At 47.2% G+C, this 10,074-nt stretch overlaps 1 protein-coding gene across 1 annotated transcript in view; it reads left to right on the top strand.

Annotated features, from left to right (window-relative positions):
* Nucleotides 1–545: 545 nt before the first annotated feature.
* LOC101620055 (chromosome unknown open reading frame, human C7orf57) overlaps nt 546–10,074 on the top strand; it is a 17,787-nt gene continuing 8,258 nt past the window's right edge. Inside the window, exons 1-4 of the mRNA XM_004676532.2 lie at nt 546–612; nt 4,634–4,816; nt 6,491–6,599; nt 8,992–9,145. Of these exons, the coding sequence (XP_004676589.2) occupies nt 558–612; nt 4,634–4,816; nt 6,491–6,599; nt 8,992–9,145 (501 nt within the window). The 5' untranslated portion in view covers nt 546–557. The remainder of the gene's footprint in view (nt 613–4,633; nt 4,817–6,490; nt 6,600–8,991; nt 9,146–10,074) is intronic.

Genomic DNA, 10,074 nt, shown 5'->3' with positions numbered 1-10,074 from the left:
GGTCGGCTGGGCCCCCGCCGCGACCGCCGGTTGGCCACCAAGCCGTTGCCCGGGAGACGCAGGTGTTGTGGTTCCTTGCAGCCCTGGGAGTCTAGCATTGGCCCCCGACTCGCCGGCCTGCTGGGTAGACTCTCCTAGGGTGCCGCGGGCGGCACCCACGGAGACACTCGGCGAGTGGGTGAGTGGGGCGGGGGGGCTAGGGAAGTCAAGGCGGGAAAGGGGCCGCCCGGATCCTGGGACCGGGGCTGTGTTCCCGACGTGCATGTCCCCCTGCTGCGTATCCGCGTGGAGGTGCCCCTGCTTAACCCGTGCATGTGTCCTTGCTATACACCGGCGTGCATGTGTCCCTGCTGTGTACGGGGCGTGGGTGTGTCAACCCTGTATACCTGAGTGATTTGCATGTCCTTCCGGAATGGTAAGATGCCTGCTTATGTGTCAGGTGGAGGCGGGTGCGGACAGAGCCGGCTCAGACGGACGGACGACGTGGCTTCTGCAGCTCTGCCCCTGCCCCTTTCCCAGCTCAACAGTGAACACCTAGTCTTGCGTGTCTCCCAGGCATGAGGAACACCAGCAAGGAACTGCAAGGGGCCACGAACCGCTATGCTCCCTGCGGTGAGTGAACGGAGAGGAGTCCACTTCCTCTGTTCCTGGCTGGGTTCAGACCTCTAGCATCCTGTGTGCGTGAGCGCGGAGTGGGGGTGGGGGAGGGTGCGGAGAGGGGTTGATGGGCTGGTAGACTAACATCCTCAAAGATACCCTCAAAGAAGCTTCACTCTGCTCTTGTTCCCCAGTATCAAAGAAAGGCTTGAAGGGAAATGGTAGTGGTGGTGGGAGAGACTACACTTGTCTTTCATTTTCAATAAAAGAAAACGTGGCTGCTCACTGTTCCCTCAGTTGTTACAATAGAATAGCTCCGAAATTTCCTCTATAGTTTAATCCTATGTAACTCCTGCGTGTACTTCTCTGAAGGTCTACTGGGCACTTGCATTTTTAGCTGTATTTTGGTGTATTTTCCTGGGAATTTATTGCTCCTTAATTTAGATCCCAACCAAGTTGACAACGTCACTCCTTTCAAGTGGCTGGGATTAGGGAACAAGTATGTTACAATGGGGTTTCTCCTTTACTGGGGCTTGAAGTTGTGAGAAGGGAATGAATCAAGAATACTTGGATGCTGTGGTCTGTTTTGCTTTTGGTTTTTATTCTTCCCCATCTTGTGAAGGGCTGGAGAAGGAGTGGAGACATGAGGGTAGGGATCCTCTTGGAAAGAAAATGGGAGTTGGTAGGTCCAGGGCCATGGCCTATGTCAGCTAAGACTGGAGCAGAGTGAGACTTCCACACCATCTAAATAGGCTTCTAGCCCCGACTCTGACAGTAACCACTGTCGGTGCTGACACATGCATGGCCAGACTGGAAATTGGTGTTTTGCAGAGCGGGTCGGGAGAGGCTGAGAGAGGCAGGACACCTCAAGGTTTCCTCCTCCAGACAAGCTCTCTGCCTTTCTAAGATCTCCTCCTACCTTAACCTGCCCACCATCCCGCTACTTGCCTGCAACACTAAGAACTAAGGGATGGTGGTGCCTGGTACGAGTTTAAGCACTTTAACACACTAACATTTACCCTCAAAATAACTCATTGAGGAATGATTAACATGGTTTATCCATGGCAAAATGGAGGTGCAGTTTTAGGAAGATGAGCTGCTCAAGAGTGGACAGCTCATAGCTGTCTCTTCTGCCTACGCTTTTATACACCAAGGCAGGAATTGCTGTAGTTTGTAGACAAACAACACTGCCTGTGACTTCTAGACCAAGAATATATCAGATCTTAGGTGTTCTCAGAATTTCTTTCAGCCTGTTTCCTGATGGATAAAATGAAGGCACACATCCGTTCCTGAAAAGGCAGGAAAACTAAAGCCACCTTCATAGTGGTACATGATCTGACACCACACAGTGCTTACATGCAATACTGGAAGTGATTAAACACTGCAGGACATTTCTTGTTCCATTAATTCTATGCATTGGGTGGTGGTGACAACTGTTGGTTCTTAGTGATTTGGGCCCTTGCTCTCTGAGCAACTTTGCATACAGTTGTAATGGCCCCCAGTTTAGAGCTCAGTGCCTGCTCAAAGCTCCCAGTAATGAGGACAAAGTAGAAGGTTGACTGTTCTCTGTGGATTAATTAGTAATCAAAACATCAAAAGGAAGATTAAAGTAAGAATGAAATGTGTTCTCTCTAAAAGAGAATATTTGAGCTGATTACAAAACTCCTGAACTCTAGTTCTTACATTCTTTGAGCCTGTGTGAGTTCTGCACAATTCTTTAAAACTTTCTTAATATTCTTTTTTTTTCTTTTCAAACTATAATGTTAACTCAGCTAATTACTGTCATTTAGATATTTACAAAATTTGTCATGATAAGTGTCATAAATTGTTATGCAGAGAACATACTTCTAGTTGCAAGAAAAAATGAGATGTCTAAACGTTAGAGAATGATTACTTTTTGCTCATGGAATGCCTGTGTGTTTACATAAATTGATCTATTCAGTACCATTTTCCTGTGCTGCTCCTATGCAAGGGTTCTCCAGTTCAAGGAAGAGTAGAAGAGGGAGGGAGAAGGGGAAAAGAGGGAGGGGGAGAGAGAAATGGAGAGAATGAGTGAGAGAACGGGAAAAATATTTATTTTAAGAATTTGGTTCACACAGTCGTGGAGGCTGACAAGTGCAAAATTTGTATGGTAGATGGCAGGCTGGAGTCCCAGGGAAGAGATTCTGCGGTTCAGTTTTAGGAGCAAAGAATTCTTTTCTCCTACGGGGAGAATTTAGGAGGTTGAATTCTTTTCTCCTACGGGGGCCTCAAGTCCTTGAGCAGATTAGGTGAGGCACACACATTGGGAAGGGTAAGCTGCTATACTTCAGGTCCACTGACTTAAATATTAATCACTCCTGTAAAATTACCATCAACAGCAACTTGTAGAATCACTCTTCACCAAATATTTGGCACACAGACCAACTGGGTTGACATAAAACTGTGTATCACACCCTGGATGAGCTGGCTGCTTTTAGTTCCTGAGAGTCCTGCAGTCCTACAATTTTGACAGCCCATGGTAGTTATAGGCTTGAGTCACTTATGCAGTATTAATGGCGTCTTGTATACATTTTTATTCTCTCTGGACTTTGTTTCCAGTAATTTCAATCAGCTCTGGTATTTTTCTTAAATTTGGGCATGTAATTAGTCAATTTCTCGTTCAAAGAGTCACCTACAACAGCAAGAGTCCCCGGGTCCCTAGGTCTCCCGGTACTGCAGATCATCAGGCACTGACTTCTGCAGATGGGTTCCACCAGCTCCTGTTTCTCTTAAAGGAAGTCTCATGAGAGGGCATAAGGCAGCCTGCAAGGCAGTCTCCTGCATGCCCACTAATCTCTTGGCCACTTAACGGACCTCACAGCTATGTCAGTTCCAGCTTGGATTGTCTTGTCTGTGGCTCCTTTCTGTGGGGCTCAGTCACCATGAAGAGGAAGGACAGGTAGCAGGCTTCCCTTCAGTTTCTTCTTTGTCCTGCTGCATCCAGTCTTTTCTTCATAAAATGTGCGTTGTAGAAATCACATACTCTTACTATGCTGCTTTTTTTGTAGAACCTAATTTGATGTTTTCAAGGGATTCAGCTATCTCATAAATGTGCATCTGGATGATTTCCCATAACACCTGGTTGCCCTGGCAAAAGTTCTTTCAAGAACCCTCTAGAGCTCTGCCTGCCTTTCATCACAACTTCTCGTGATGTCCCAGGTCGGCCTTATACACAAACAGAAATTGAGAGTTTGTGCGCAGACTCCAACCCTCTGGGTTTGAGAGGTGGCTTGGCCTGAATGCTGGGCTCTGGGCATTAGGACAAGGAGAAAACTTCAGATTAAGCTTCAGACAACAAGTGTTCACTATTGTATTCTTCCCTGGCAGCACCCAGTCCTGCCTCTTCTTGATCTTATCAAGCTCATACATGTGTTTTTGTGCCAATATGTATCTCTGTGTTTATAGTGCACTGTGTTGATCAACTTGTAGCCAACATTTGGCCACATATTCCATAGACTTTGCCCATGATGTTTTAAGTTATTTGGGACTTTTTAGGGATATGTATTCTCCAACATATCTAGAAATGGTGGTTAATCCCAATTTTGTGGAAGACCAAAAGACAAAAGAGAATTTGTGTGTGATACCTAAAAAGGGAGATTTGGATATTTCACTGTGAAGCTAAAAGTTTAATGGAAAAGATTCCCTTTTCACTGTTTTGAAACAAAGAGGTAACCACAGGAAAAAAAAAATCACATAAAGACCTCATGTAAAGTGCTTTCTTGCTTTCTTCCTTCTCCTGTTGTCAATAGCTGTGTGCTGGAGAGCTTAAGAATTAATTTCAACACAGCTAGGGCTACATCACATCACGAGTGTTCAGAAGAGGGTAATTTGTGCTGTATGTGTTCTCTGGTGGTGGCTCCCTTGCTAATACCCACAGTAGTTCCTCTTTTGCTAATGTTCTGGGAAGGAGCCATAAGGCTCCCTGGCAAGCACATCTTCCTCTTCCAGACAGTGAACCAAACTGACCTGAATTCCTCATGTAGTAAGTCACCCCCCTTGGCCTCCTCTTCCCTAGACTGGTATTACCACCTTCCGGTGAAGCGGTCTGAGAAAGTGGATGCCCCTCCAGCATCCCAGATCCCAGGCCTCAGCCATCTGAGAGACACGCCCAATGGGAACCCATTTGGGACACGGAGGTACTGGATCAAAGAAACAGACTCAGAGTATGTGAAGCTGGCAAAGCAAGGCGGCAGGCCTGGTAAGTATGCCTGAACATCCAGGGGTTCGACTGTGGGGAGCAGTGCTACACTTGATGTCTTCCACATAAAATACTGTACAGTCCATCAGTTTTGTCCAAGGTTTTTGGAAATTTAGGTCACTGACAGTGGGGGATTACACACCCTTTATGGATATGCTGAAGAAAGTATGAATTTCATAGGACTTTTCTTTGGAGTGACATGACCCCCTTTTAATTTTCTAGTTAGAATCTCAGGAAACTGTTCACTTCCGCAGAAAAGTTAGCTTGGAAATTTAACTCCATGCTTGGGGGGACCTTTGCATTATTGGTTTGTGAAACATTATTCTTGACTCCTGGCATTAATATATTTTAAATAACGAAGGCCATAGATGAATTTCAATGGGATACTAGTGTCATTAAACTTTTCTCCATGACTGAGTTGAGAAAGTCTTTGTTGGTTGTGAAGATGGAAGTCCCTAAAGCTGGCTTTTGTCATTATTGTCACTGAGAAAGTCTGCTTTTTGTCCTTTTTTCTGCCTTTACCACTAAGGAGTGTGTCAGGGGGTTGGAAGTCAAAATGGCAGCATCTGGGCTTGAATGTTACAAAACTCAGTGCAGGATCTAGACATATTTCACATACACCCCTGACCATTGTTTCAAAGTTACTAGAGGCACTGCTGGCCAAATCAGAATAAGGCCTGCAAATTAGATACAATGATTGCCTCAATACTAATTTTGCTTATTTCCTGATCTTAATCATTGTGTTGGGATTATGTCAGAACTGTGCTTTAGAAACATCCACTGGAGTATATAAAGGAATTATGGGGTGTCATACCCGCATTATGTTCTCAAATTGACACTAAACAATGGTGACAGTGATGAGAGAGAATGATAAGTCTTAGGGAATGAAATGTTAGCAGTTGGGGAATTCAGGTGAAGAATGTAAGGGAAATTCATGCTATTCTGGCAACTTTCCTCTGAGCCTGAAATATTTAAAAATAAATATCTCACCACTTCTTGCTGCTTGGAAGAAGCTAGTCAGGTTGCCTGTCACCACTGCTGTTATTATCATCACTGTGCTGTAGTTATTATCAGGTGAAACCAGTCACTCCCTCCTATGACACAGCCCTTGGAACCAGGAAGGGAGGGCGGAGGGAAGCTGGGCAGCAGATGGCAGAAGGGGAGGCAGAACCTGGTGATCTGTCCCTCCCGTGATTCCACCCTGGGGTGGGGGGCACAGATTAATATCCGCACCCTGTGATTTAGAGAGGTGTGTGCCCTACCTCCCACTGGAAAATCAGAGGAGCCAGTTCCTTTAAGCAATGCTGTGAGGCAGAGATCAGGGACAGGCAGACTGTCTCCAGGCACCAGGACAGGGTGGGGACAGCTGAGGGGCAGTCAGCAAGCTGTCCCAGGAGACCTGAGGAGTTTTGCCCCTTCCTCCCCAGAGTCTGCCTGCAGTCAGACCCCCACCTAGAAATGGTGTCTGCACAGACCCTGTTTCAGGGCCAGGCAGAATAGGGGGATGTCCAAGGGATGTTAACAAGTAGGGGTGCATCTTAGCATAGTACAAGAGGTGAGAAAGGATGTCCTGTGGCCACTGGAGCTCAGAGGCCGTCCAAAGCTCAACCCCCTGCCTGGTGCCCTATGGGCCTGGGGTGGTAGCACTCACAGCTGCTCTTTTTTGGCTTTGAGATCTGCTGAAGCACTCTGCTGCCGGGACCAGGAAGGGCTCCCCCGTTGCCTACTCCCTACCAGATTGGTACATCCACCACAGCAAGCCACCTACAGCCAACCAGCGACAGTGAGTATCCAGAAGCACCAAGTTGTTCACCTTTATAGGAAGAAAAATCTCCATTTGAATTTTAAAAACACACTTGTCTAATGTTTCTGCCACTAGTGTGACATCACAGCTCCAGGTAGAATTGTGCAAGAGCCAGCTTTAGGGTGCAGCACAAGTTGTTAGACTGCTAGAGTTCTGGAAGTCTCCACAGGTATTCCACCCTCTAGTTGTAGGGCTTGGGGCTGTTGGTGGGAATATTGCTTTGAGTTTTGTTCTCTATACCAAGGGCCTGGTTACCTTACCTCCTTCAACAGCAGGCTGTCCCATAGCTTTCTTCTCATTGAGAAAAAGGTAGATAGACAGCTAGAAATATAGGAAATGCTATATTTCGATGATGATTGCCAAGTTGTGGATAGCTACTATCTACCATAATAGTTGAAGTACAGGAAATTCCTGTGTTTGAGACTGTAAACTATAGCTTCCAAACCACTGTTCTTGGACTGAGAAGTCAAGAAAAATCACTTGGTTCACTTTCCCAGTTTGGCCTGGGGAGCAGGACAGACTGGTGATTCCACACTGTCCCTCATGTCCTGGGAAGCCTCTGCCTTTGGCCACAATGCAGTCTATCTTCAGGAGTCTTCTTTCCTGTTCTTTCAAACTGAGACTGTGGGCTAACACAGCTCACCTCTGACCTCAGCAGCAGCAGAGAGATAGGGAGTGGGTAGGAAGATAAACTGTGGAAAATAGTTCCACTGGGGTTCTGGGGGGCTGGGTTTCCCAGTTCAGGCCTGTAGCCCATCCATTGGGGTTGATGCATGTCTGGATGTCCTGTGTCTACTGGCTGCCACAGGTTTCCCTGAGCTGGAAGGAGGGTCTGCCCCAGTGGGTCCTTCTGGGCACACTCTCCTCCCAGCCCAGCCCCTGGGTAATTCCTTCTTGCTGCTTTACTTCCCTCTGTTCCACCTATCAAGAGACTTTATAGCCTTTTCAATTCTCCAAGTCTCTTGGGGTAACTGCTTTCTGGGCTCCTTTGAACATCTGGAGGGTGTGGACATGGAAAGTCCAAGAGTAAGCTTTCCTGCAGTGAAATTTTGGGACCCTAGGAGCTGCAACTGGTATTACCTTGTGTTGTTATTTGGCACCCTCTGTTGTTATTTTTAGCAACCCTTTATTCTCTGGGGGAATTTTCCTGCCTGAGGAGAAGTGAGAGGGCTGGAAAGAAGAGACTTTGTTCTGCAGCCCCTACAATAAAGTGTGTGGGACCCAGGGGCCCACCCTTTTCATACCTGTATCCCAGAGGGGACTGAGGACTGTGGATTCCAGAGGGGACTGAGGACTGTGGTTCCCCCAGGCCTGCATTACCAGCCTGGCTTCTGCTCCCTGGCCTCTCTAGTGCTCTCTTAGGACCTCTTCGCAACCTCCTTCCAGCCCTTTCTCTTCTCTCATCCTTCCCAGAGTACTGCCATTCCATCCCTCCACTCTTCTACTATGCCAGGCCTGCCTTGCCAATAGCCCTGGAACACACCTACCTGCTTGCCTGCCCTCCACCCTCCACTCCCTCCAGCCTCCTCCCCTTGCCCAAGTCCTTCTCCCCATCCCCTTCTTTCTCTATTTCCCCTCCTCCCTCTCTCCTCACTCCCCTTTCGCCCTCCCCTCCTGTCTTTTTTCCTTTTCCTCTCATCTCCCTCTCTCTCCCTCCACTTTTCTTCCCTCTCCTCTTCTCTTCTACCCACTCTCCCGCCCCTCTACCCTCCAGCTTAGTCCACCTGCTGGGCCCAGTGCCCAGCCTACTTTAATTATCCAATTAAATTGAAAATCCACCCTCCCCCCACCCCATTTTTCTGGGCCTCCCTGCTGCTAGGATCAAGATCCAGCTCCCGGTCTGCTTAGCAAGCCTGCCAGTGGGGGAGGACAGGGAGCTGCTCAGAGGAATCTGCCTGGCCACCTAGCTGTGTCCTGGAATCTGTGCCTGGGCACCTAGCTGTGTTATTTCAAGTGTCTGAAACTGAGGCGCCCTGGAAACAGGAAAAGTGTTCAAATGCCACTTAAAAATGACCACCTAAGAGGAAAAAAAAAAAGGCCATCATTATTATTATTAAGTGATTATTTGAAATGCTCAATGTTGAAGGGAATCTATTTTAAGAGACTAATATGCTACAGTAGTGAATCATAATTTATCCACTTTAATAGTTTATGGCTTAATCGTTTTCATTCACTGATGTGAACACTGTGATTTTGCACTTAGCCTCTTGGCCAAGGCCTTGACCATGCCCTGGAGAAGGCCTGGAGTGTTCATGCAGAGGGTCCGGGAGGTAAGGGCCCTGCTATGCTTGCAGTGGGCCTGGGAGGAGGTGGAAAGATGGTTCTTGAAGCAGAGGCAGACTTCAGGTTGGATTCTTGTCTGTTCCTACAGAATCCCTGCTGTCTCCATGCCAGATTACATGGTTTATGAAGAGTTTAGTCCCAATCAGGCCAATGGTAACTATGAGTCCAAAAGGGGACCCTTTGACTTTGACATGAAGACAGTTTGGCAACGAGAGGCTGATGAATTGGAGGAGAAAAAAAAGGTAACTGAGCCATGGTAGGTGTTGGCTTTGCTTGGGCACACCTTGGTTAGGGGTGGCGTGTCACCCTGGTGGGCCTCATGTTGCCATACCATTTGGACCTACTAAAAAGATGTTATCTTTTCCCTTCTTTTTATGAATATCAGCTTCATGAGGTAAGATTAACTGTGTTTTAACGAATTAAGGCTTGGCAAGGGCAGAACTGGCACACACCTCTCATCCAGCACATAGAAAAAGGGTGTTTTATATTTGTTCATTGTGTGGTTTCTGAATATCCCCATTTGATTTAAATATTTAAGTGAAACCTGGCTGGGAGACTCCTTATTGATAATGAAGAAAGAGAAGACAGTGGTGTTCTGTGTGAGTCACCAGTACCAGTGATATATTTGCCCACAGTGGCGCAAGTGACTTTAATATGGAGCCCTTGTTAGGGGGTTTATGTTTCAAAAGAGCACCTGGGAACTCACAAGCTATCTCTCCTTGTGTTTTCAAGGTTGTGATAGCTTGATTTGAAGGCCTTTTGATCCCCAGGCCTGACCCAACCACTGGGGGAGGTGGGGAGGCAGGGGGGGGGAGGGGGGAGAGCCCCCCACCCTCCATATTCCCCTGGGTGACTCCAGCTGCTAGAAGTGAGGTCAGCCCTGGTTCAATCTGGGAGTGAAATGATGACATTCACATTAAAATGAACTGTTTTCATGAGAACAGAGCAAGAAAAATTCTCACTGCAAGGGTGTTTCCTGGTGCTTGGGATGACTGATGCTTCTACTGTTTGTGTTTGGCACCTAGGTCTCTATCCTTAGGTGTCTTGATTGAAGGGAAACCCAGGTGATTCACTTCAGGCTTGAACACCAAGTGGAATGTCAGTTGTTGGAAAGGGCCTTCCCCTCCCCCCTCCCCTCCCTCCCTTCCTTTCCCCCTGGTTCTATTATTTC

The sequence above is a fragment of the Condylura cristata genome, unplaced genomic scaffold (genome assembly GCF_000260355.1).
Source record: "Condylura cristata isolate star-nosed mole 26May11 unplaced genomic scaffold, ConCri1.0 scaffold00004, whole genome shotgun sequence".
Classification (NCBI taxonomy): Eukaryota; Metazoa; Chordata; class Mammalia; order Eulipotyphla; family Talpidae; genus Condylura; species Condylura cristata.
This window is presented reverse-complemented; position numbering and strand designations above follow the sequence as displayed.